We start from the raw sequence: 27,836 nt of genomic DNA, 5'->3' as shown, positions 1-27,836 counted from the left end.
TGACACTCTCAAAGAATTCTAATAGGTTACTGAGACAGGACTTTCCCTTGCAGAAGCCATGCTGGCTCTGCTTCAGCAAGGCTTGTTCTTCTATGTGCTTAGTTAATCTAGCTTTAATAATACTTTCTACCAGTTTTCCAGGGACAGAAGTTAAGCTAACTGGCCTGTAATTTCCGGGATCCCCTCTGGATCCCTTTTTGAAGATTGGCGTTACATTTGCCACTTTCCAGTCCTCAGGCACGGAGGAGGACCCGAGGGACAAGTTACATATTTTAGTTAGCACATCAGCAATTCCACATTTGAGTTTGAGAACTCTTGGGTGGATGCCATCCGGGCCCGGTGATTTGTCAGTTTTTATATTGTCCATTAAGCCTAGAACTTCCTCTCTCGTTACCACTATTTGTCTCAGTTCCTCAGAATCTCTTCCTGCAAATGTTAGTTCAGGTTCAGGGATCTGCCCTATATCTTCCACTGTGAAGACAGATGCAAAGAATTCATTTAGCTTCTCTGCAATCTCCTTATCGTTCTTTAGTACACCTTTGACTCCCTTATCATCCAAGGGTCCAATCGCCTCCCTAGATGGTCTCCTGCTTTGAATGTATTTATAGAATTTTTTGTTGTTGGTTTTTATGTTCTTAGCAATGTGCTCCTCAAATTCTTTTTTAGCATCCCTTATTGTCTTCTTGCATTTCTTTTGCCAGAGTTTGTGTTCCTTTTTATTTTCTTCATTCGGAAAAGACTTCCATTTTCTGAAGGAAGACTTTTTGCCTCTGAGAGCTTCCTTGACTTTGCTCATTAACCATGCTGGCATCTTCTTGGCCCTGGTGGTACCTTTTCTGATCTGCGGTATGCACTCCAGTTGAGCTTCTCATATAGTGTTTTTAAACAACTTCCAAGCATTTTCGAGTGATGTGACCCTCTGGACTTTGTTTTTCAGCTTTCTTTTTACCAATCCCCTCATTTTTGTGAAGTTTCCTCTTTTGAAGTCAAATGTGACCGTGTTGGATTTTCTTGGCAATTGGCCATTTACATGTATGTTTAATTTAATAGCACTGTGGTCACTGCTCCCAATCGGTTCAACAACACTTACATCTCGCACCAGGTCCCGGTCCCCACTGAGGATTAAGTCCAGGGTTGCCGTCCCTCTGGTCGGTTCCATGACCAACTGGTCTAGGGAATACTCATTTAGAATATCTAGAAATTTTGCTTCTTTGTCATGACTGGAACACATATGGGGCCAGTCTATGTCTGGGTAGTTGAAGTCACCCATTACTACCACATTTCCTAGTTTGGATGCTTCCTCAATTTCATATCTCATCTCAAGGTCTCCCTGAGCATTTTGGTTGGGGGGACGATAGATCGCTTGTCCACTTTTTCACTTTATATTAACAGCTATAAGAGCTATAATTTATAATAGTCATATAAACTACACACCCCAGCATGCTAAACAGCGGCCTCATCAACCCGTAAGCAAGTTCTGGAACCAGGAGAGAAAAAACTACACGTCCCATGTTGCATTGCGCGGTATCGCAGCCTGTCATTGAATCCTCAAACCTCCGCGTTGCATTCTGGGCCCAGCAGTACCCTCGTCCCTCCCTCCTCCATTCCCGATACAGAGCGCCTCCGCCCTTCACAGCAATCCCGAAGCCGCCCTCGCCCGCTTCTCAAGGGAAGGCGCGCATGCGTAGCGGCGGCCGGGCGCGTCCCGCGCGTGCGCAATGGCAGAGGCGCTGCAGTGATAGGGGAGGGGCGCTGCGAAGAGGGGAGGGGAGATAGCCGCCATCTTGCCAGTTTCTGCTGGCGGAGAAGGGGGTGGGAAGGTGGAGGGGCCGGCAGCCGTAATAGGTGAGTCGGGGGGAGGGATTTTGTGAAGCCTTGTTGGTACTCCCCCGTCTTTTTTTAAAAATTTTCCGAAGCTTTTATTGTTATATTATTGTTTATCCCCCCCCCCCACGAAGAGGCCCTCATTGAAGCGGGCGGGCTTTTTGGTTCTCTCAGGAGGACTGGGTTGTTCGTTTTTGCCTTTGAGGGAGGGATGGTTTTTCTTCAGCTTCTTCTGAGGGCGTGTGCGGTATCCTTTCTGGTTTTAGGGAAGGTTCCTACTGTGGTGCTAAACGTGGGAGGCGGAGGCGATATTGGAGAGAATCTATGCCCTCCAAAAATGTATGAATCTCTCCGTTGTTTTCGCCACCGAAAGTCATTATGAATAAAAGGCATCTACGCTGCTTTTGGAAAGCATCTATAGAGGTGACATATTTGTGGGTGAAATTTGAATAGGTTCTCATTGGGCATGGCTTTTCAGGCTATCCTAAGCAAAAGCAATCGACATGGTTTCAGTGGACGTGGTTTTTCAGACTACCCTGAGCAAAATCGATAGGAGTCTGCCCCTGAGGAACGTAAATTTCGCAATTGGAAAAGGAAGGGGTGTGTGAGAATTGAGGGGTTTGGGCTTAACCTTTATGCCATAGGTTTGTGATCTGGAAACTTGGGGCAGGGGAAATATTTTATTTATAAAGCATCTGGTCCCAGGCTACGGTCTGAAGGCATATGAGGCCAGCTCCCTGCTGAAGGTAAGCAGGGTCAGTGCCTGGATGGGAGACCACCTGGGAACCATATGTAAAGCTGCCTTGGTTTCTATCATGAAAAGAAAGGTGGAGTATAAATGTAATAAATAATAAATAAATTACTTGCTGCTGCACAGTAAGTTCTCAAGGTGAGAGAGAGAAAAGTCTTAAGATTTCCCCTATAAGTTGCTTGCTTTTTATTCTGCTTCTTTAAGCCCATCTGATTGATCGGAAATAGTCTTCTGAGGGCAATGTTGGGTTTCGTGATGCTTGAGGCTTCAAACATGAAACTTAATACAGATTTAGAAAAATGGAAGCATTCATGATTCTTCACTTGATGTCACATCTCAGGAATGTTGGACATCAAATATGTGAGATGTGGGCTTGAACGTCCCAAGTTAGCATAGCTTAATATTTGGAGTGGGTGCTGTCCGCATGATTGAACTAACATGGTTTCACTGGTATGCCTGACTTTTGGTATCTTCAGCAGCTTTTAAAGAGGGTGTCAGTTATGTTTTATTTTGCTGTTAGTGGCTTCTCCTTTTCTCCTCCCCCCCCCCAACCAATTCCAGGTGTATAATGTATTGCACATTCCACATATGAAGTTTAAAGGTGTAGACTGAGTGTGTGGTGAGTTCAAGGATAAGGAAAGCTTTTCTTTTGAAACTCTATTCAGTTTAATTGGCTAGATGCAAGGAATAATAGATTTCAGCCAGAGGTGACTGCATGCTGTTGGCCAAGGCTGCAAACAGAGGCATTTCCTCTGGAAGGAAGCATGGATTGCTGCCAGTCATCTGTATGTAGGTTTTGAGTAATTTAGCTCCAAAGGAAATGCCAGTAATTTCTCAGCTGGTATGAAGGTTTGTTGTGGTGGAGAGACATGGGGGGCTTATTGCTAATCTTCTTGAGTTAACATAAAATGAAGGTTAGCCCCCAAATGTTTTCTTTCTTATTGTTGTGCATTGTTTCTGGGTGGAGAGCTGCATAGAGACGACTGTATGGGTCCAGTGATGTGCACATTTCTTTGGAAAGTGGTCAAAGTATGAACTTTTGCTCAGCACAGTTCTTGATCTTACTAATACAGTTTTTTAAAGTTGGCTGTTTTCTAGAATTCATGTATGCTTGTCATTATTTGTCTTCCTCAAGTAGACTTTCCATTGAGAAGGTGAGAGTGCTTTCTGCAGTGTTTTAGACAGTGTGGCATAGTGATTAAGACTGTTGGACTACGACCTGGGAGACCAGGGTTCAAATCCCCACACAGCCATGAAGCTCACTGGGTGACCTTGGACCAGTTACTGCCTCTCAGCCTCAAGAGGAAGGCAATGGTAAACCCCCTCTGAATACTGCCTACCATGAAAACCCTATTCACAGGGTCACCATAAGTCAGAATCGACTTGATGGCAGTCCATTTCCATTTTTAGACATGTTAGTTAGCTGTCTACTTGGAATGCTTGTCATAGTAACCATGGTTGCACATAGGTGTTATGATTGGAAAAAAAATGCTGGCTGAAATATGTAGTAAATCATTTTCTTCTAAGCCAGCTTCTGATGTGCAAATGGAGTCAGAAGGGGTGCCAGGACTAGAAGCTGACAGCATTGTTTCATGACTCTCTTCTTGCCTTAAAGCGTTAGTATACCTTTTAAGAGTAGGTGTAAGAATGAATGATGTATGCAGGTTTCAAAGGGCTTCTTTATGTTCAGGAGAACAGTACTGGAGACTGATTGGTTCTATTCCTGCTGCTGCTTTTTCTCTTTTTCTCTTACCTGTTTTTTTCACTGCCCAACTTTCACATCTGTACAAATACTACTTATAAATAAATGAAGAACCTGAGGTAAATTGTCAGGAGCTGGGCTGAGATGGGTCCCTTGAAGGGGAAGACAGAAAGCTAATGGTAGATCTTGCTTGTTCTGCCATTTGCTTCTCTGTCTTTTTTTAAGGACATCCTTTTCTTGCATAGTCACTGCTCTTGGCTTCCAGGCAGGATGCAGACTTGGGCAGTCAGAAACTAGTAGCGACTCCTCCAAAGATAGCTAAATTCCTTACCTGTTCACAATCTTTAAAAAAAAACAATTTTTTTGTCCAATGGTTTCTAATTTTCAGTTTGGTGAAAAGTGTGCCTAAGCTGTTAAGTGGTTTGGGAACTACTTCCATAGTAAATTAGGGTGGAAAATAATTGTGACAGTGGTTCTGGCTGCTTATAAGTTAGCCTGAGCTGACTCTTGTGTATCTGTATACCAGATGGCCTTCAAAGGTATTGCAGTGCCAGTTTACTGTTAATATTAACTAATCAGAGAGCTGTATAGATCCAGGATCATCCCACAAAAATGTGTGTGTGTATTTTGCTGTTGATCAAGTAAAGAATACAGAATATGAGCATTTTACTTCCACTCAAATGTTGGTAGTGGTTCTACTCTTCTCCACCTTTTAATTTTATTTTATTTCTATCCCACCTTTCCTCTAAGAAGCTCAAGGTGGCCTACATAGTACTCCTCATCCCCATTTTATCCTCAACAACCCTGTGAAGTAGGTTGGCTAAGAGACTGTGACTGGCCTAAGGTCATCTGGTGAGCTTCATGGCTGAGTGGTAATTTGAACCCTGGTCTCCCAGGTCCCATTCTGACACTGTAACCACTACTCTGCCACATCCCTCTCAAACTTCATCCTGATTGTAAAATAGTCCTAACTTAAATAAGAGATACTTGTCTGATTAATTTGGGCAGTTGAAAAGTCCTGAGAGATTAACAAATACATAGTCTCTGAAACTCACTTGACGTCCTTGTTCTACAGGAATAGTGTTTACACTCATCTTCTGGATTCTGTTGACCTTGGGGCATGACATGGAGTGATGAAGTTTATGGGTTGGATCCGAGCTTGTCATGCTTAGAGGGCATCCATGTGAATCAGTGGCATAGTTAGTCTTGACTGACTTAAGCTTCATTGATTTCAGTGGATCTACTCCAACCCAGACAAAATCTGGATTCAGCCCTATAGGCCTTTGCTTTAACTCTGGATTCCTGACTGTCCTGAATTTTAAAGGCCCTGCCCTTAACTAGCATCATAATGGAGCCTTTGAGCCACAGAACTAGCTTAGCTAACTGAGAAAATTGCTTCTCTGCTTACTTTTAAAGATGAGCTGTTTTGTATCCAGATGTGTAATTTGTTGGGAATACCTAGATTTAACATAGCAGATAGCAGTGCTGTCTGAAATTGTAAGGCTAGAGAGCTTAAACCACGATATCTTTGAGCAGTGAGAGAAAAGCCACTTCCCTATGTTACTGGTTCAAGACTTAATGAGAAATACTGTTTAATGTATATTTCCCACTACCCAGAACTAGTTCTGTAGATGTTACTAGTGCCTGGCCTTTCTGAAGTAGTGACATTAAATATAAGTCATACTCATACCATGCATCATTATTTGATGAGTTTGCTTATCCATTCACTTGTGTGTTTGTAAACTTATCATCTTTACTTTGGCCTAGTTCATATACATTGCTGTTAGGATGTGAAACTATTGTATTGTTAAATGATTTAAGCATGCCTTGATGAAGCAATTATTGGCAGTTATTACTTCATGTCTGAGGCAGCTAAATCCGTGTCTCATCTCTGGCTTTTTTAATCTTTGGGGAGTTGGTGCCCACATGCACACATAGGTGTGGGGGTGGTGGTGGTGGTAGAATAAGAGCTTGGCAGTATGCCTTTATACATAATGGATATGGATACATAAATGCATACATGAGAAAAATCAGACATTGCAAATGGCCTCTAATCAGTTATTCCCAGAATGGACAAATGCTTTACACTTTTAAGGACACAAGAACGCTGCTAGGTCAGGGCAAAAGCCTATGTAGTTAGACATCCTGTTTCCTGCAAGACCCAACCAGATACCTTTGAGAAGTCCACAAACAGGGTATGAAGGCAACAGCCTTCTCCTGCCTTTTCCCAGCATCTGTGTTGGAGGTATACTGGCTCTGATCCTGGAACTGGCATTTAGCCATCATGTCTAGTAATACTTGACAGCCTCATCCTCCATGAATTTGTCTAAACACATTTTAAGTTGGTGACTGTGTACCACAAATTCCATAGCAACAAATTCCATTATGCACAGCATGAAGAAGCTTCCTTTTGTCTGTCTTCAGTGTCCCTTCAATTCAGCTTTGTTGGATGATTCTAGGTTCTAGTATTATGAGAGGGAGAAAAACCCCTCTCCACTTTCTTCACACCATGCATTTTATAAAGCCCTTGTCTTATCTTCTCTTTCATGGGAGGCTGTTTACACCCTATTCTGCTCATTTGAGCGCTGACTACATTTGCCATATCTTAAAGATGAGTGTCTGTAGCACTGAGCTTTAGCTAGAACTTCCTGCTGTTGGATGGCATCCAAAGTAGTGTGTCAAAGGAAATGTCAAAGGAACTTCTGCCATCTGTTTTCCTGTGGGGGAGGACTTGTCTTTGGTTAAATACTAAGTTTAATTCCTTGTAGGGAACAAGGCAAGGTCTACACATAGGCTCTAGGCCTATCTATAAATTACCATTCTGGTTGTATTAAGAGAATCTAACTTGTGCCAGGGTGATAAAGAACACATTCAATATTTATTTATTTATATGCCACCCTTCCTCCTGAAGGAGCCCTTTTGTAATAAATGCCTACTTGCATATATCTTTTATTGTTCTTAAGCTGGATGTAAGACTAGCTGCCTTCAGTTGTGCATCGAAGTGACCTGTCCCAGCCTTTAACCAGAAAATTGGCTTATTAAGATGCCTTCATCAGATCTAATCTAATCTGCCTCCTGTTTCAACTACATGTTCATGTGGTAAATCTTACACACTACCTGCCATCTCCCTTATATTCAATAACACTGGAAGCGTTGCCTACTTTGGATAAGGATTGTGTCTTATAATTTAGCAATGAGGGACCTGTTGGAATAGTTAACATAAGGTGTTGGAAGTTTGCTGCCGTGTTTTGGGCTGTGGCATGGGGAAGATGGCACTTGCAGATATAGACATTTTTCTGGCTGGGGGATAAACTAGCCAGGTGAGCGCAACACAAAGCATTTCTGTAAGTAATAAAGGTTAAACTTGAAGTATTTTCTTCTGGTGGATTAAGGAGGAAGAAAGTGTGTAAGGTTGGTTGCCCTGGTGCAGTATTGCCTTGTGGCAGATGGTGAAACCTGTGCCTGTTCTTCTGAAGGAGTATTTGATGAACCTTCGGCTTAGATATCTCTGTAAAACTTTGTTTCTCAGGACAACTGTACTTTGTACTCTTGTTTGACAATTTTCTACTTTCACAACCTGTTTACCCACTGGATTATCCATGACTTCCCCTAGTTTCTACACTGTGAATAAGTCTCAGGTTCCTTAAACCCTAAAGACAGCAGAAGGACTTAAAACAACCAGTAAACATTTACTTTATGGTTTGAGATGACTTTTCACGTGCAACACCAGAAGTAGTGTTTGTATCACTTGAAGGCAAATGTAGGGAACCTTCAGGTGTTGTTAGACTCCTACTTTCATCAGCCTTGGCCAGCATAGCTGATGGTCAAGGATGATGTGAATTGCAGTCCACCAACGTTTGGAGGGCCACTGGTTTCCACACCCCTGCTTAACGGATTTAAACCCTGGCGTTCAAGAGTTCTAGTTCTGTGGAAACTGAAGACATTTCAAGTTCAATAATTTTGTACGGCACATGTCGTAACATTTACAAACCCAGAACTCCCAAACCTTGAAGCCCTTGCTTGGAATTGGCATGGTTGTCTAACCCCTTCTTTTTTTGGCAGAGGTATATTTGATGGCATATTATGGCAAAAGATGTTGGTGCCAATTTAGAACCATGTTTTCAAAATATGAAGTGGCTTTCTTTGAGTACCTGTACCTCTTTAAGGGAAGTGTCTAGCTTTTGAAGTTGCAGAGGTCCTGCTCTTTTGTGTTACACTAGTTGCCATTCACTCAGGTCCATTGTTTTTGTGTCTGTTTGGTGGGGGTTTCCCAGAGATAAACGCATTCCATGATGATGGGTTCATTAAGGGTATCACCGGTTTTGCAGGGCAGGAGACTTGCTGGCACTTAAGTACTTCTCCGTAGGAGTTGCCCCCTTAACTGCATATTTCATGTACTTTGGCTGCAGTCCAGAACTCAGAAGTAAGTTCTGTTAGGTTCAATGGGAACTTACTCCCAGGTAACTCTGTACAGTATTGGATTGCAGCCTTAGCTGAAATGGATACCCTTGTAAATGGTGCCTCTGTTCTGAACAGTTCTATTTCAGACATGGAATAATTCCAGAAGAATTATATCAGCTGATATCTCAAGCTGTTGCCATATTACAGCAAGGAGTAATACAGCAGATCTGGATTTTTATCTTGCTGGCTCATTACCTTTCCAGTCTGGATTATTTAGTGACTTTTATTGATAGAGAAAGAAGGTTTTTGTCACAACATTAATATGGATGGTTTCTTACTCCTTCAGGGCATAATTGGGTATTCTTATTATATCATAATAATACACTATTATGGCAAGAACATGAGTTGATTTTGCAATATAGCTATTGCAGAACGTTCTATCTGAGTCAGAATTTTTTAGGCATTGCGCCTGAAGCCTGTGTCTGTAGAGTGACTTTTTAAAAGGATCTAATTATTCCAGCCTTGCATTTAAGCACTAGTCTGGTAGTCATAGGCAACAAGGAATTGCATGTAGGTGAGTGACCAGACTGATCAAAAAGGGATGGAGTCCATTGCACTTGTATCACAGCAGGTGTACAGAAATGTGGAGAAGGGGTTGATTCCAGACCCAAAGAGCTTGCAATCTAGCCACAATCCTGCACAAAGACTATTCTGATCCCAGGGACTAGTACTGATGTTGGCTGGGAAAAGGTTTTACCCTGGATCTATTCAGAACTCTGCTTGTCCTGTGACAGCATCTTTTATTCCTTATCCATGAAACAGTCTCTGTCAGTTGTGACTAGAAAATGAACAACTACCTAGAGTGCGTAAGTGAACAACTGCAATAATGCAGTACCATCTTCCATTTTCTAGTTTCACTTACAAATAGTTTCAATGCGGGCTTAACTAGTATTCTCAGTTTCATTATAATATTTGATCTAGTTAACTTCTATGATGTCCATTCATGATAGTTCCTTATGAACGTATTTGGTTTGATCTTCCACATGCTTTCCTAGGATTCAACACTGTTAGTGGAAGCTATCATATCCTGCAGCCTGCTAGGGACAAAAAGTTATAGCCATGAGTTTCTGGCCAGTATGGTGATACCTAATAGTAGAGTAGGTAAAAAAATATGTTTAAAATAAGATACTTTTTAAAAGTAACTATTTTTAAAGGATCCCCTTGTCTTGAATGCTATCTGAACAGTGACAAGCATGTGAAAGCAAAGCCTATGCTAATCTCTTAAAAGTCAATCCGTGACCGGTATCAATATTGATATAACAATGTTTTTCTCTACATAACAAACACATCTAACGCTTCCTGAGAGCAAATGTTTGTAAATGTAGAAAATAACTTAATGAAATATTAGAGGTTTGACACTGTGGGCAAAGAACTGGCAAGTCATCACAAGCGCTGGGCTCCAGACCATCATTTTAGTAGATGCTATCCTCTGGTACACAAAACTGATCTACAGAGCCCACTTCTATGAGCTCCTATTTTTATGCCCTCAGTCACCCAAGCTCTGCAAGTTTTTCAAATTATGAATATTCAGTTAGCAAGTGAATTAGTTATCCCATTTTTTTAGAAAGACATTTAAATTTCCAGGAACTATTAGACTTCGCCTCTAGAAAGTTTGGGCATTTGGTCTACACAAGAAGCTGAGAAATTCTGGTTACTATTCTAATACATCTCGTTACATATTGCAACCAAATAAGACATTAACTTACCAGTGTGCCATTTTCTAACATTGTAAACGTATACTTATATTTCTTACGTGGTATAAAGCTTTACTGAATTGTAAATACCTTTAATGGTTATATAAATTTAATAATTATTATTAGGAGTAGTATGCCCCTAGAATTTCGGGGAAGGAACTGGCAATCCCACCCCATATATATGGTCTGTCTAGTAAACGTCGCAAGACATCACCCTAAGGGTTGGAAACGACTCGCACTACAAGTGCGGGGACAACTTTACTTTTTTTTAGAATTTTAAAATTGGTAATAACATATGTTATGTGCCTTCAAGTCGACTACGACTTATGGCGACCCTATGAATCAGTGACCTCCGACAGCATTTGTCCTTTGTTCTTCCTCAGTAGCTTGGTGAGTGCCTTCTGACTTGGGGGTGTCATCTTCCAGCACAATCTTGTGTTGCATTTTGGATACTCTGTGTCACATGGTATATTAGAAGTGTGGTAAAATAAGAGGAAAGGAGAATGTGGAAGAGAAGTATTCAACTATACAAAGAGAGAGTGCTCCCAATAGGGCTGAGGAAAACAGTAAGCAGTGCTCTAAGGAGCAGAAAGTTCTGAGAGAGAGATGCTCCTCTGTCCTGATACTTTCTGCTTTATTGAAAGTGGAAATGGACTGCCTTCAAGTTGATCCCAACTTATGGCGACCCTATGAATAGAGTTTTCATGGTAAGTGGTACTCAGAGGTGGTTTACCATTGCCTTCCTCTGAGGCTGAGAGGCAGTGATTGGCCCAAAGTCACCCAGTGAGCTTCATGGCTGTGTGGGGATTCGAACCCTGGTCTCCCAGGTCGTAGTCCAACACTCTAACCACTATGCCACACTGGCTCTCTTTCTGCTATATTAGGAGAGCAGAACAAAATGTGCATGGCTGTAATCTGTAACAGTAATTTTGTCTTTCCAAGGCAAAGTGAGTTTATGGCAATGTGCAAGGGTGCTATCTCTAATCTCCTTTGTACAGCACTGTTTGGAGGCTAAGATAAGAGGAATTAGAATGGATATGCTGATTTTTGTACAAGTCATTTTCAAAGCGTGCAGTGTTGTGTATGTGTAAATCTCAATTTGATATAAGCATAAATAGCCACTATTATACTTGCCAGGGGCAAGGAACCCTTTATCTCTGGCTAGGACTCCCAGCAGCTGCTAATAGACACCTACTTGTGCTGTAGTTTGGATTAAAAAAAAGAAAGATATGGCAGTTACTTCTGCTATTTGTTTCTGTATCCATGCCTTATTTTTATTTATTTATTTATTAAATTTATTAGTCGTCCATCTGGCTGGCTGTCCAGCCACTCTGGGCGACGTACAAAATAAAAACATACAAATACATTAAAACATTAAAAATCTCAACAACAATAATAAAACCTAGCCCACCCCAAAAGCCTGCCTGAAGAGCCAGATTTTCAAGGCCCGGCAGAAGCTCATCATAGAGGGTGTATGGCGGAGATCATTTGGGAGGGAATTCCACAAAGTGGGGGCCACCATTGAAAAAACCCTCTCCCTAGTCCCCACCAGTCTAGCTGTTTTAACTGGTGGGATAGAGAGAAGGCTTTTTGAGGCTGATCTTGTTGGGCGGCATCGCTGCTGATGCTGGAGGCGCTCCTTCAGATAGACCGGGCCGAAACCGTATAGGGTTTTAAAGGTCAGAACCAACACCTTGAATTGGGCCCGGAAAACAACTGGTAACCAGTGCAACTCCTTTAGCACTGGAGCGATGTGATTTCGCCGGTGGCTGCCTTTAATCAGGCGAGCCGCCGCATTCTGTACCAGTTGCAGCTTCCGGATCGTTTTCAAGGGTAACCCCACGTAGAGCGCATTACAGTAGTCTAGGCGAGAGGAGACCAGGGCATGTACCACAGATGGGAGCAGATGATTGGGAAGGTAGGGGCGCAGCCTCAGTATCAGATGGAGTTGATACAGCGCCGCCCGGCTCACAGCCGAGATCTGAGCCTCCATGGACAGCTGGGAGTCAAGAATGACCCCCAGGCTGCGGACCTGGTCTTTCAGTGGCAGTTGTACCCCATTGAGCACCAGGTCAACATCCCCCAACCTTCCCTTGTCTCCCACAAACAGTACCTCGGTTTTGTCAGGGTTCAGCTTCAGCTTATTCCTTCCCATCCAGCCACTCACCGACTCCAGGCACTTGGATAGGGTTTCTACAGCCAACCTCGGTGAAGATTTGAATGAGAGACAGAGCTGCGTGTCATCCGCATACTGGTGACACTGCAGCCCGAATCCTCTGATGATAGCCCCCAGCAGCTTTATATAGATGTTGAACAGCATCGGGGAGAGGATGGAACCCTGTGGCACCCCACAAGTGAGAGGCCAAGGATCCGAAACCTCATCCCCCAATGCCACTCTCTGGTACCTACCTGAGAGGAAGGAACGGAACCACTGCAATACAGTGCCCCCTATGCCTAACCTCTTCAGGCGGTCCAGAAAGATACCGTGGTCAACGGTATCAAAAGCCACTGAGAGATCCAGGAGGACGAGGAAGGTGCATTCGCCCCTATCCAACGCCCTCCTCATATCATCCACCAAGGCGACCAAGGCCGTTTCAGTCCCATGTCCAGGCCTGAAGCCTGATTGAAATGGATCCAGATAATCCGCTTCCTCCAAATGCACCTGCAACTGCTTCGCTACCACTCGCTCAACCGCCTTGCCCAGGAATGGCAGATTTGAGACTGGCCTTAGGCAGCGTTTCCCAACTAGTGGGCCACCAGATGTTGTTGGACCACAATTCCCATCTTTCCTGACCATTGGCAATGCTGGCTGAGGCTGATGAGAGTTGTGGTCCAACAACATCTGGTGGCCCACTAGTTGGGAAAGGCTGCCTTAGAGCAAGTGAAGCAAGACCTTACTTTGCTTCTTCTGGTGCTTGAGGAATTAGTAGCAAGAATAAATGGAGGCTTAGTGGACAGAACTGATATTTGTGGATTCCTGTATAAGATCTACGTAGTATCCCTAATTCTAGCCATCTGTTCCTATCCTTGGCCTAGCATTCCTGGAACATGCCACTGAGAAGTAAGATTTACAAATGGAATTTTATAGCCTAGGGTTCTTGGTTGTGCGACTGGCTTTCTGACTGCACTGCTATAGGTTACCTGTGATCTTGAGCTGAAAGCTTGTGTCAGGCCAGTGAGTGACAGGTCTGGAGAATGTAGGAGACCAACATTCTAAGTTAGTGTAGAAAGTGTAGATCAGGATTAAGTTTTATCCACTTCTGTTACACTTCATAGTACTTAAGAAGTGTATGGAGGCACCAGGAAGACATGTTTTTCCCCAAAGAACTGCAGCACATAGTTCATCAACAATGTGTTAGGTTCCCACAGGCTTCTAAAAAATGTAGATGAGCACAAGTTAGGATATACTTTCAAGTACACATTCCACTGGACAAATGACTCCAGCGTTTGGCTGCACATCCCAGTACAATGAGAGAACTGGCTTGGCTGCCTCAGCCATGAAGACAAGTTTCTTCTTCCCTGCCCCTTTCTAATTTTTTTTTTGTAAAGGGATACAAAAGGCTATTCTTCACCCCTGATAAGGGGGTCTTGTGTGCAGGATCTGGGGATATTTCTGCACAACACCTGGATATGCCGACTTGAGCATGCCTGTTTAAGACCAGATTATCCTGGTTTCCTCTGTCAGCCTTCTCCAACTTGGGTGCCTTTCAGATGTTTTGGACCCCAACTCTCATCATCCCTACGTATTCACTGTCCTGTTTGGGGCTGATGATAGTTGGAGTCCCAAACATCTGGAGGGCATCAAGTTGAGGGAAGCTGTTCTAAGTGGGCACTCAGCTGTGGGACAAATTCATGGGAACCAAACCTAACCCTTAACAAGGAAGGATGGCTCCATCTTCTCTCCTGCACTCTCGGTGGTAGGTTGTCTTTCTTCCTTGACTAACTTCAACAACTTCACTGTCTAAACATGTTTCTCATAGTTCTGCAGAAGTTTGGCTAACACTGTTTCCAGGTATGGACTGTTATGGAAATTTGTATATGCAGAGATCATTGGCGGTCTGAGATGTGTGCGCGCCAGTGTGTGTATTTACTTAAGTAGCAGGCCTTTACCCTGCATTTAGATCACTGAGACTTAAGGCTTAGTAAAATAAGAAAAGCTATAGAAACACATAGTAGACAGGAAAGGCATGCCTAGTTCTAACTAAGTTGGAGGTGCAATCCCCAGACGTGGGTATTGCTCTCATGGCTCAGGAGAGAGAGCAAAGACAAAGATGTCGCCTCTCCCCTTGGACAGTCGAAGACGAAGACAAAGGAAGGAGGGGCAAGTCAGCTTCCCTGGGCATATCAGTTTACAACGGAAGGAAGTTAGGTAGAGAAGAGCACAGGCAAAGGGAGGCAAGCCTAGCCAGCTGGAGGAACCTAACTCTATCTTCCTTCTGGAATACACACACAAGAATCCAAACAGGAGTTGATCTTGCCCCACTTCCAACATGGACAAGGTGGTGGGTTTTACCTAAAGCCTTAAGTAACCTAGGTGCTGCTTAGCTTATAGCTCCTATCCAGGTATCTAGTTTGTGTATAATCTGCTGATCAGAGAGAGCTGCCAAAACTAGACTCTGCTGACGTTTTGAAAGATTGCAGCATACTTGGTGGAATTTTGTTGGCTGGGTTTTAACAGATAATATTGATATGTGCTAGACTTCCTTTAAACTGGGATTATGTTCTAAATCTTGTATGAGTCCTGCCACTCTAGCATAAAGTGGAGCCTTGGGCTCCTTCTGGGAGGAAGGGCGGGATATAAATTTAATAATTAAAATGAATGTTCCAGATGTTCCATTAAACCATAGTTTTTAAAAACACTATGGTTTAGTGTGAATGAGCAGGGTGCTAGTGCATGTTCTGAAAAGTTTTCACTCCACCACCCCCCTCGCTGCAACTGTGGCTTAATGTGATATGTGAACCAGGCTGATATCTCTGTAGTCAGAGGCTTCCTCGTAAGCTTTCATGCTATTCCACATTTTGGTGCTGCTGCACTGAGTTGGTGCAGCTTAATTGATGACTTTTTTTATATAACATCTGCTCTCTATTGGACCCTCTGCCCAAGCCTATGAGCTCTGCTTTACATTGTTTAAAATTTAAACTTTCTTACGACATACCTTGATCTCTTGGTTCTGGATGGAACTGAGGGCAAAGCTTCCTCTTTAATTTCACAGAACAACTACAGACAGTTACTTGGAAGTGTGACTGTCTTTGTGTGGAACAGATCTTGGCATCCTTGTATATGGAGTCATTCTGCTTTGTAATATGTTACAATCTAATGTGGCCAATTCTGTGCCTTACAAGGCTGATCTGTATATGCAGTTGCCAATCTATTGCTTAATGCATTATTAGAAATTCTCACAGTGCTATCGATTGCTCTTGCTCCTGAGCAATTTCCTGTGGGTTATACAGCTGACTGAACACAAGTTGTATGACCTTATTGATCCTAGAAGTGTGGTACATCCTTGAATTCCTATCTCAAAGCATCTCCCCCCCCAAGCTGTCTACAGCAGCCTTTCCCAACCAGTGTGCCTCCAGATGTTGTTGGACCACAACTCCCATCAGCCTCCCATTGGCAATGCTGGCTGAGGCTGATGGGAGTTGTGGTCCAACAACATCTGGAGGCACACTGGTTGGGAAAGGCCGGTCTACAGTTTCTGGTTTCTCTAGCTGGGGATCTGTCCAAGCTTGTCAAAGAGTTGTGTTGCATGCTGGCAATAAGAATAATGATTTTGGGACAGGCAGTTGTTACTAACAAGGTCCCTTAGCTCCTGTCTCTTTGATAGCTTGTGCTTGAAAGAAAATTATCTTCCTGTTTATGTTAAAAAAGAGTTAAGCCAAACATACATAATTTTATCTTTTTGTGAGAACAATCTTACCCACTAAACTCGCTGCCAAGTTAAATGAAAATTACAGCTTGTTCTTGCTGTCACATAGCTTGAAGAGTTGACAGCTGGATGCCTTTATTTATTAAATTTCTATTCTGCCCTTCCTCCCAAAAGGAGCCCAGGGTAGCAAACAAGTGATAAAACACTAAAAACATCTTTAAAACATCTTCAAAAAAACTTTTAAAAACATCTTAAAATTCCAGTGCAGATGCAAACTGGCATAAGGTCTCTATTTAAAAGGCTTGTTGAAAGAGGGAAGGTCTTCAGTAGGCACCAAAAAGAATACAGGGATGGTGCCTGTCTAATTAAGGGGAGGGGATTCCAAAGAGTAGGTGTCATGACACTAAAGGCCCTATTCCTATAGAACAGACCACCTGATGAGATGGTTTCTGTGGGAAGCCCTCACTTGCAGAGCGCAGTGATTGACTGGTGTATAAGGGGTGAGATGATGTTTCAGGTTTTCTGGTTCCAAACTGTATAGGGCTTTGTTCACCAAAACCAGCACCTTGAACTTAGCCCAATAGCTAATAGGCAGCCTTGTTAGCTGCAGGGCTGTGGAGTCGGAGTCGTGGAGTCAGAGTTGGAAGCAATTTTGGGTGGAGTCGGAGTCGGTAGAAATGTACCGACTCCAGCTTCAAAATAAATTTTGATTGACAAATTTTTTAAAATATAAATTCAAAATGTCAAAGAAGCTTCCCATGAAGTCAGCTGTAGTTGAGCATTTCACCATAACTCAAGATGGAAAACATTTTGTGTATCAGTGTATGACACAGGACCCAGATGAAGACAAATGCTGTGATGCCAAGTTCAGTGCATATTTAGGCAGCGATAAAAATGCTCCTATGAGAGCTTCCAATTTAAAAAGACATTTACAGCCCTTTCCAGGGCTGTGGAAGCAATTTTGGATGGAGTCAGACAGTAAAAAAATAGAGGAGTCAGAGTCGGAGGCTTGGCGTACCGACTCCATAGTACTGGTTAGCTGAAGTAGTGTGGGAAGGCACTGCTGGAACTAATATTATGTAGCTCCAGCCATGCAGCATGGCAAATTATCAGCATAAGAGTTGGTGAAGCTTTATTATTATTAATTAAATTTATATCCCGCCCTTTCTCCCAACAGGAGCACAGGGCAGCAAACAAAGACACTAAAATATATTAGTTCCAATCTCTGCTATACAGACAGGTCCACAATGTGCAGAGTTCAAATTGTTGTTGTTTCTGATCTCTATGTATGGATGTGAAAGTTGGACAGTGAAAAAAGCAGATAAGAGAATAATCAACTCATTTGAAATGTGGTGTTGGAGGAGAGCTTTGCGGATACCATGGACCGGGAAAAAGACAAATAATTGGGTGTTAGAACAAATTAAACCAGAACTATCACTAGAAGCTAAAATGATGAAACTGAGGTTATCATACTTTGGACACATAATGAGAAGACATGATTCATTAGAAAAGATAATAATGCTGGGGAAAACAGAAGCGAGTAGAAAAAGAGGAAGGCCAAAGAAGAGATGGATTGATTCCATAAAGGAAGCCACAGAACTTACAAGATCTGAACAGGGTGGTTCATGACGGATGCTCTTGGAGGTCACTGATTCATAGGGTCGCCATAAGTCGTAGTTGACTTGGAGGCACATAACAACAACAATTTGAACTCTGCATATTGTGGACCTGTCTGTATAGCAGAGATTGGAACTTAGCGCGTGTGTGCGCGGAGGGGGATGATGTGTTTTCTCGGGGTGCATAAATGCTGATTGTCTGGCTTAAAAATGAGAGGCCATACTCTTTCGTGATGGGAAGAGGCCATTGTCCAAGAATGCTCTTGATTTGTTGAAATGGGAGTTTGTAAATCAGCTGACCTCTCAAAACTAGTCAATTCTCTTAAGCCTGTGTTCTGTACCATAAGTCTGAAAACTTTCTCTCCTGTATCTGTAGGTATGATCTAAGCACCATGGAAAAGGAAGACTAAGATTTCAACATGATTGGAGGCCTATTCATTTATAATCATAAGGGAGAGGTTTTAATCTCTCGAGTCTACAGAGATGACATTGGGTAAGTACTTTGCCAACATTTTCATCATGCTTTCGTTCTGCACCCCAGTGCAGTTTCTTACGAGTCCTGAGCTGCTGCTTTAGCTGTGTGTGTGCATGTAGAGATTGTGTGCTATGTGTTGCATCCAGGCTGTATCCATCCTGCTACATCTCTTGGTATGTAATGGCTTGTATCGTTCCCAGTCAGGGTGACACTATACTGGGAATAGTCCTCCTTAAATGCTGTCTTGGTTCTATTACCTTGAGAATAATTTCTTCATAAACAAGAAAAGTACTTAAAGCCTGTGAAACAGCTCAAATACTTGTCATCTTGAGTCCAAAAAGTGACTTTGAGGCATCTGGACTTAAAAGATTTTTTCCTCCTATATTCCTGGGCTCATTAATTAGATAGTTCCATCAGATCTTCTTCCCACTTTGATGCTTAGGCTTACTAATTAGCTTTAAAGTAATATTGATAACATAATACATATGTCTGGCCTGGAGAAAAGGCAAGCTTTCAGAAGGTAATACTATAAAGATAGATGTAGCTTGAGACTGGGTGTTAAAAGAGAATGATCTCTAGTGTGAAAAGAGGATGTCCTGATCAAATATGCTAGGCAGGTCAGTGAGCAACATCTAAAGTTGCAGCATGGAAAGGTGAAGGTGGAGACTAGTCTTTTACACAACTCAATGAGGCTCCTGGAGTTGTGATACTACTTTAGAAGACCAAGTGCTCTTGAGAACCCCACAATGACTGTAGTTCTGTGATCATTGGAGATCTGCCTTTTACGCAGCATTTTGATGTCTTGGTTCAGATTGCTGAGTGATTATTAGTTGGATAGGGCATAGTGTAATTCTCATAGCTCCCTAGAAATATAGGTGGCATCTATCTTAAATAAGCTCAAACTAGTGCTCACATTTTTTTTGTTGACCAGTGTTTACTTCCTGCCTCTTCCTTCAGTTTAAGAAGCCAAATGATGTATGCGTTGTAGAATCCTAGAACTAAACCCAATGAATTGAATTTATAAGCTTCTAATACAATGGTTCTGCACTTTGAGATGACTTATAATTTATAGCAGTGGCCTACTCTCTCTCTGCTTACCAAGGCTGCTGTGTCTTCCTTGTTGCTGTGGCCAGAGCTTGGAAGATTACTTTTAAAAAGTAATAAATTACAGTTACAGTTACATGGCCCAAAAAAGTAGTAATTACCGTTACAATTACAACTGTTTTGAAAGTAACTGATTACTTTACTTTTCCTCCAAAGTAATCACTACAATTACATTTCAGTTACTTTTTAAAAAAACTGCCTACAAGGTGCTGGCCTTGGCTGCTGCACATCTAAGTAGCCTAAAACAACATTAAAAATAAACACACACATACAGATGTTGCGCTGCAGCCAACTCAGAAGGGACAGGAAGGGGGGAGGCATGAGTTTCAGGCGCCTCCACAGCCAGAAGAAGCAGAGTTGGGGATTGTTGTGTCTGAGCAGGATCGTGCGGGAGGGGGGCAGCCTGCTCTCCAGCCAGTTCCCACGAGTAACGCCCTTTCCAAGGAGCCGAGCGCACCGCCCCCGGTTGATGCAGAGGACTTGTGGGGGGAAGCTTCAGAGACAGTGCCAGCTCCTCCCTTGCCAAGCAGTTCCCTGGAGGATTCCAGTGTGGCACCGCCCCCTGACCTCGAGCCCATTGCTCGGGAGCAGGTGTCTTCAGATGAGCCGTTGGATGCGCGTCCCCTGTCTCCTCGTTCCCGTTGCCACGAGAAACGGACAGGGCAAAGACAGGAATTACGAAGGAGTCAGAGATTACGTTTGAAAACATTTCCTATATAAGCCTGCCGCTCCCAGTGGGGGGTCGTTGAGTCAACTTCCTTCACACGCTGCAGAGCATGTCTAGAATATAGTTAGGGACTCTAGTGAGTTAGCGTAGGGTTTCCTATGAAGCGCAATGCCTTTGATGTATCCATTACTCTAGTAAAACGAGATTTACTTGCACACACACTCCAGCCTCATTCTTTCGGCTCTGGATGGGACAACAGAGGTAGTAGAATAATTATTTTTATTCATAAGATAGCAGTGGTGGTCTCTCCATTGGTAAGGGAGGTGGGGAGGGAGGTTGAGGCCACTACTCAGATCTTTGCATGTCAAACCAATTGCAACCCCCCCCCCCCAGCCAGCAAGCATAATCTCTCTCACTTAACCACATCCTGGACCCTGCCCTGCCACCAACTAAGGGACACTCAATCAAGCAAACATTTTTCCCTGAGATGCAAAAAAGTTAAAATACTACAAATGCAGCACAGTAGCCAGAGAGGGAGGTGGAGGCCACTTTGTGTGCCAAAACATGTTGTCATCTTTCACCTCCACAGTTCTTTATCTCCATTCTGCTGCTGCCTCCTTCTCCTCCTTCATCCATGTTCTTGACCTCCGGATCCTTTTCCCCTCCACTCCATTCTTCACCACCACTATCCGTTTTTTAAAATAATTGTTTTCTCCACTCCACCCCATCTCACTCTCCGCCTCCTCCCTTGTTGCCTCCTACCCATCCACAGACCATGAGGGAAGAGCGACGCTGTACAGAAGCCCAGTTTGAGACACATGATTTTCATTCACAAATCAGAGGAGCAGAAGACTTCCCCTGCTCCCCCCCCGAGTAATGCCCAAAAGTAATTCTGGAAATGTTACAATTACTCCACAAAAGTAGCAAAATTACTCCTAGTTCTATTACAATCAAAATGTAAAGGAATTACCCACTCATTACTCCAAAAAGTAATGAATTACAAGTAATTCGTTACTTGTAACTAGTTACTTCCAAGCTCTGGCTGTGGCCATATCCTAGTTGTCTGTCTGGGCCTTGGACCAGTCAGTGCGGATAGAGTCGCATGTCAAGCTTCTCTTCTGCAGCCCTATCTTGAGTAAGGCAGCTGTGCGCATGACTCTGAAGCAGTAGGGATTGATGTCCTCTTTTGGAGGTAATAGTTACTCCTCTAGAAGCCTGGTCAGGTTTTAAACTACAAAGTAAATCATCTCACAATGGCTGCGTTGCTTTTACATTGGGGAGGATGACACAAGAACTTTTAACACAAACCTCTTACTTTCTATTGTCTAGTCCTTGAGAGATCTAGATTGTAAAGATGCATAGGAATTGCGTCTTGCCTGTATCCAAGTACAGACTTGTGTTTATTTAGCATATCCTCCCAAATCCCTGCTACAGACTGGCTCATGTCTTTGCTGTAGTGAGTGGATGGCTCTCTTCAGTGACTGGTAGTCCCATAACTTGTTACTGTTAAGGACTGTTGTGATAGAAGCTATGTTTTTTTAAGTGCATAATTACAGAGTTGTCTTAAAGATTAATCTTTCTTTTACAACAGGAAGGCACTTGCATCACTTTCTTCATAGCCCCCCCCCCCAAAAAAAGCTTATAATACTGAAGAGGTATTTGGACACTTCAGTATTTTCGTGATGCATCTTCGGATTCTTCTTCCAGAAAGCCTGGTTAGGTAATACAAGGTTCATGGGCTGGATTTTTTTCACTAAAGTGTTGTTCCCTCCCTTGCTTCTGGAAGACAAGGACAGTGAGGAAACAGGCTTCACTACATGTACTGTGGGTATAAGGGGAGAGCTTTATTATACACACATAGTCTGTAAGCAATATCTTTCCTCGCCCTACTGTAGAAATACTCTCTGGTCATTGCTTAAATTCCATTGGTGATTATAAAGACCTCTTTACTAATAATGTATTTGTGAAATATAGCAACACTCCAGTAGCTGGCAGATAGGAAGGAATAGGAAGCATTCTGTACAATAGATGTGGGAAAGTAAAAGTCAAATCCTGCAACTACATAATTGAATTCTTGTGTTTTTATTAAGAAGACCGCAATTTGCAGCAAAGGCCACACTTTCAAATGAATTTCTGATGTGGCCTAGGCTTATATTCTGGCAGTTTTCTCTGGCTAGTTAATCTCTTTTAGGTGATGAGAAATGGAATCCTTTGTAAAAATTGTTTGGGCACAAAATTGTTGCTATATTTCGGCTAACAGGTGACTGACTTTTTTGGACTGGTAAGGCTGGATCAAGTTTATTATGATGAACCCAGTTGTCACTTACCTGCCAGGAAGTTGATGGGATTCTTTTTCAAAGTGCCTCCCTTTGACTTCTAAATTGTATATTATACTGTATTGGCCTTTGTGGGGATGACACCTAAACACTGTAGACCCACAGAAGAAAACTTCCAATGATACTGCAATACTTCTTTGGTACTGCGAGTCTTTGGTACCGCCCTGGGCTCCTACTGGGCGGAAGGGTGGGATATAAATCTTAATAAAAATACAGTAATAGATTTGTCATCAGTGTGACTAATGCAGACTGTGGATTGGTCACAGTGCAGATTTCTAAAGGCAGAGTGCTGATCTTCAGCCAATAGCATGCCTTGCTGCCTACATGAGTTTGGAACTTCTGCATAACTTGTTACAGCTGTTCTGTGCTGCCATCTTTGTCTCATGACCCTATTAATCTCGTAGGGGATCTGTGAAATGAAATTAGTAACTTTGATTCGCTGTTTTGGGCTATGTTTCATTATAATTATTTTAAAAATTACTTTGGCTGCAAATGAGTGAGGCAGAGTTCTATCAATTTGTAACGCTTGTGGCCAGTCTCAAGTGGAGCTTCTGGCTTTCACAGAAGAGCATGTGCCTGCTTTATATGTGAAAGTAAACTCCATGAACTTTGCTTGTACTCCCTAAAACTATTCAAACCATGCAGTCTGTACATAGTAAAAATTAGTGAGATCATAAAATTCACCCAGGGATTAAGAGTTCAGGATTTTATCAGAGCATTATTATATAAAGCACTGTGAGAGAATAGTTAAAACTTGTATAGAAAAGTGGGATGAAATTTCCACAGATCCCATTGTATGGTTGTGTTTCAATTCAAAACTAATATAGTTAACCTAGGATATGTGGTATGGTAGATGTACTCTGACTGCCATGCTGGGGTACATCTGGTGCATTATGAAATTGCTGCAAGTAGAGAACTGATGACTGACTCTTACCGTTAAACATCCTGCTTGCCAATGCAAAATGTGCAAGGAAGGAAAATTGCTGACTTAGCCACAATTGGGCCAAAATATAGTGATATGGCAACCAATGTCAGTGCTTGCCTGATGCTTGTCGAGATAATGTTGTTGTTAAATTATTTCCAAATAGATGCCACACTTTTAGTAGCTGTGCTCAGGGCAGCTAAATAATATTATAAACTTCATGATATTAACTTGGCAACAGATTTATTTGCCTATCGCTTTGCCCAGATACCATTTTGGTTCTTGTAACAGCAGTTCCCAAGTGACACACCTATTAATAGCAGATGCCACTGCTATTAAGATTCTACTTATCTAAGTAGGTTGACCCCTGTATAAGCAAGCATAGAGGAGCAGAACAGACCTGTACTGGTGTCTTGCAAAGGACTTGAAAGAATCTCTTGCTGCTAGCCATACCCTTGAGACCTGTAGAAGGAAACTTGTATTGGGCAAATCATACCTCCTGTTACTTATGAAGTGTGGGTCAGATATCCATGCACTTGGCGGACAAATTACCAGAGTCACATAGCTCTGGAATGTTGACCTTTTATGCCTGCATAACAGTCAGATAAAACAATGGCTTGAATTAAGATACTTCCCCTGCAATACATGTCTAGTCAGGTTTGCATTATGCATGGAGCATGTCTGTCAAGTGTATAGCAGTGATCAGTTAGCTGCATGTTGGCTTGGCAAAAAAAAATAATTGCAGTACAATCATGGGCTACTGTGGAGTTTAGGTGTACTGATCACTGTACTTCCACATTAGGGTTGCAGTCAGATGCTAACAAACTGCTGCATTTTGAGAACTTGCCCCCTTCAGTAGCTTTCAATACTGTATTCCAAAACATAACATGCAGTGAAACATTAGAACCCCATTAGATCCAAGTGTGCTCTACTACAGTGCATTGACTAATTATCCTTTAGGAAATTAGATGGCAATATCAGATCGTAGCCACCACTTTTAGATGTTCAGGGTCTGCTAAAGAATATGTAGAGTAGATACAGACTGCACACAAAGCATGCTGCTTTCATTTAAATGATTTGTAAGAACAGAACATGAGCATGTTAGTTGTATGTTCTAATGTGAAGTTGCGTATTTAAAGATGCTGCCTTAAACATCAAAGGCAGCGTGAATTTGCAGCTGGCTTGCCACTTGCATTCTTCTAAAAAATAGTTTTGCTTCCTATTACAATAGCATGTCAGATTCAGAATGGCTTAAAAAGTGACAGTGCCATTTAATCTCCATCCCTCTGAAATTTTAGTTGATGTAGCAATTGTCAGCCCTGGAGGCAAGAGCAAATGTTTTGGCAAGAAACAGCTACATTTGAGATACGATCTCCATCTGATTGAACTTGCAAAACTCAGTGGAAATATTTGTTCAAGAGTGCTTGTTACAACTAGGACAAAATTGTACTCTTAGAAAAAGAGCAGTTTATTTCAGTTGGTGGTTTTGTGTCTCAAGGGACTTTTCAAAACTGGCAAATGGATGCTTCCCATCTCCTAAAGGAGGAGCAGCTGAGTTGGGCAACAAAGTCATAAAGTAAACTGGGAAGCTGATAATGCAAATCCTGAAACGTTCTGAGCTATCGTGTTTGCATTTCAGCATATTTAGGGCATGACGTTTGACTTTCTAGTTTCTGCAGCTGAGGAGCAGAAATGGTTAAAGCAGAAACACTCTTGAGTGTAGTGGTCTCTCTCTCGGCCTCTTTAAGTGTGGCAAAAGGCTGATCCATACTTCGGCTTTCTTATGACGACGCAGCCTGGATGCTCCATGGACATTCTTAGACGCGTATCTTTTTCCTCTTCTGTTAAGAGCTTCTTAGCTGCCACTGCCTAGGGATTTTAAGTACCACTTTGAACCATTTGAGTGGGTGGGGGTTACTGTCTGTCGTCTCTTCTTTCTCCCTTTTCTGTTTGTTTGGATTTATTGTGCTTTCTGTGTATGTGTTTGTTCTAACCTTTCTCTTGTTGCTGTCACCCCTCCTTTTTCTTCGCTGGCGCCATTTCTGTTCATCCCATCTCATTGGCTGCTGTAGCAATAGGTAAGACATGTATAGCAGGATGTAATGAGCACTGTAACGTGGGGGAACTGGCATACAAAGTCAGACTTAATAAATATGGCCAAAGTCATTGCAATAATAAATCAAAAGCACATACTAACAGTAATATGAATAGTCTGGCCCATATCCAATCAAACCAACTCAGCCATCACATTTGCAGTTTAACAGGTCAAAATTTGCAGACTCCTAGCTGCTTGTATAGCAGATTGTACAAGGAAACTGGTGTATTGAAAAGATTTGTATGCCTGAGGCTCCTTCCATTATTTTTAGGGCTAGTGTTATTTGGCCAGTTGTAAGAATGAGATGCCTGCAGCCATACTACCTTGAACACGCCCTACCTTGTCTGATCTTGGAAGCTAAGCAAGGTCAGGCCTGATTCGTTCTTGGATGGGAGACCGCCTGGGAATACCAGATGCTGTAGGCTTAGTGGAAGGCTATGGTAAACCACCTCTGAATACCTCTTACCATGAAAACCCTATGAATACATCCAAAAAAAGATTGATAGAGTCGCCATAAGTTGTAATCAACTTGAAGGCATATAACAACAACAACTAAGAATGAGATATGGTTTGGAATTCATCTTGCGGTGACATGGATTTAAAACAGACTTGGAAAATGCACTTTTAAGAGTGAAATAGATGCAAATACATCTGCCTGTAGCACTAAAGGTAGGTTGGAGTTCTAAGCTGGGTAGAGCAGGTAGATGAGCATCAAAGTTTCATCAGATTAGGGACTCTGTCTTTCTGGCTTCATCTTTCTTGGTTTTTCCTTCAGTATTTCTCCCTGTGGAAAGGCAGATCTGGGAGGCTCTGGAAAAGATTGATTGGTACATATTATAGTGCTGCATCCTTGCCATGCTTTATTTGTTACATCCTGCCTTTTCTTCAATATGTTCAAGGTAACTTGCAAGGTCTCTCCTCCCCCCCCCAAAAAAAAAAATTATCCTTGCAACCCTGTGAAGTAGGTTAGGCTAAGCAGGAGTGATGTCCCAAGGTCTCCCACTGAGCTTGGTTGCTGCATGGGGATTTGAACCTGGATCTCTGTGATCACTATGACTTGATTAGGGTTTGATGGAGCATTTACTGCCACCAGATATTTAGTATGCAGTGGCAGATGTATGAATGATGAAAAATGATGCACTTTGGTACCTGAAATCATTAAATAATGAGTGAAAGACACTGCTGATAATCATCAAGACTGTTCTTAGAACTGTTTGCTTAGTTTCCTTATTTAGGGTTTCTTATCATAGCTGAAAAAGGACCCAGTGAGTTACTTGACAAGTTTCCTGTTAACACTCCCTATGGATGCCTGTATAGCCTCCTGATTGAAGATTTCCCCAGGAAGAAGGTTCCGTGCTTCCTAGGCAACTTGTTGCATTATATGCAACATTATCTACCAATCTGTTTTCAAACCATAGTGTTGCTTAGAGCCGTGCATTTCAACTTGTGGTATTTCACAATATGCCAAGTGGTACGAGTGCCATTAGTTAAAAAGGACTGGCTAAGAGCATCAGGAGGGCTAGTATTACATTATTGTTGTTGTTGTTATGGAAATATTCTATTGGTTGTACATGTAACCAGACTAAATCCTGAAGAAGCATACCTCCTGCGAAGGAATAAACCAGCCTGCTGTGTCAAAAACACTTTGGTTTCTTCTGCAAAGCTATAACTTACCAAGTTGGTAGGATAGTATGTAACTCAGTCAGTCTGCCTGGTGCCTTTGTCCTCTCAGTCTTGTCTTCCTACCCCATTCCAATTCTCCAGGCGGAATGCAGTGGATGCCTTCCGGGTCAATGTCATTCATGCGCGGCAGCAAGTGCGCTCACCTGTCACCAACATTGCTCGTACCAGTTTCTTCCATGTCAAGCGTTCCAACATCTGGCTGGCTGCTGTTACCAAGCAAAACGTCAATGCTGCCATGGTCTTTGAGTTCCTCTATAAAATGTGCGATGTGATGACTGCCTATTTTGGGAAGATCAGTGAAGAAAACATCAAGAACAACTTCGTGCTCATTTATGAGCTTCTGGATGGTGAGAATGAGCTGTTCTGAACAAATGTTGGGGGCTTCTCTAGCAATCAGTGTCCAGAACTTGAGTTGTACACGTGGGGTTGCCAATACGGGGTAGGGTGCATAGACTCTTATTTGGGCTAACAGGTGCTCGTCATGCTGTTGATGTAAACTTTTCAGTCTCCCAAGTGCTTAGCCTGTCATTTGACTTCCATTTAATACCAATAGAATAAGTCAATGCACCTGGCAAAACTAAGTGCTGGATGTAGCCCAGTTCCAGCACTGCATCTTCTCCACAAACAATTTGCTTCTGC

At 42.5% G+C, this 27,836-nt stretch overlaps 1 protein-coding gene and 1 pseudogene across 2 annotated transcripts in view; both read left to right on the top strand.

The window, feature by feature from the left end:
* Positions 1-1,742: 1,742 nt before the first annotated feature.
* The window catches only part of AP2M1 (adaptor related protein complex 2 subunit mu 1), a 43,477-nt gene continuing 17,383 nt past the window's right edge, over positions 1,743-27,836 (top strand). For both annotated transcript variants that reach the window (XM_061637513.1, XM_061637514.1), the window contains exons 1-3: positions 1,743-1,845; positions 18,292-18,408; positions 27,279-27,544. In XM_061637513.1, the coding sequence (XP_061493497.1) occupies positions 18,335-18,408; positions 27,279-27,544 (340 nt within the window). In that variant the 5' untranslated portion in view covers positions 1,743-1,845; positions 18,292-18,334. The remainder of the gene's footprint in view (positions 1,846-18,291; positions 18,409-27,278; positions 27,545-27,836) is intronic.
* Positions 25,821-25,939, top strand: LOC133389787 (5S ribosomal RNA; annotated as a pseudogene).

The sequence above is a fragment of the Rhineura floridana genome, chromosome 7 (genome assembly GCF_030035675.1).
Source record: "Rhineura floridana isolate rRhiFlo1 chromosome 7, rRhiFlo1.hap2, whole genome shotgun sequence".
NCBI lineage: Eukaryota > Metazoa > Chordata > Lepidosauria > Squamata > Rhineuridae > Rhineura > Rhineura floridana.
This window is presented reverse-complemented; position numbering and strand designations above follow the sequence as displayed.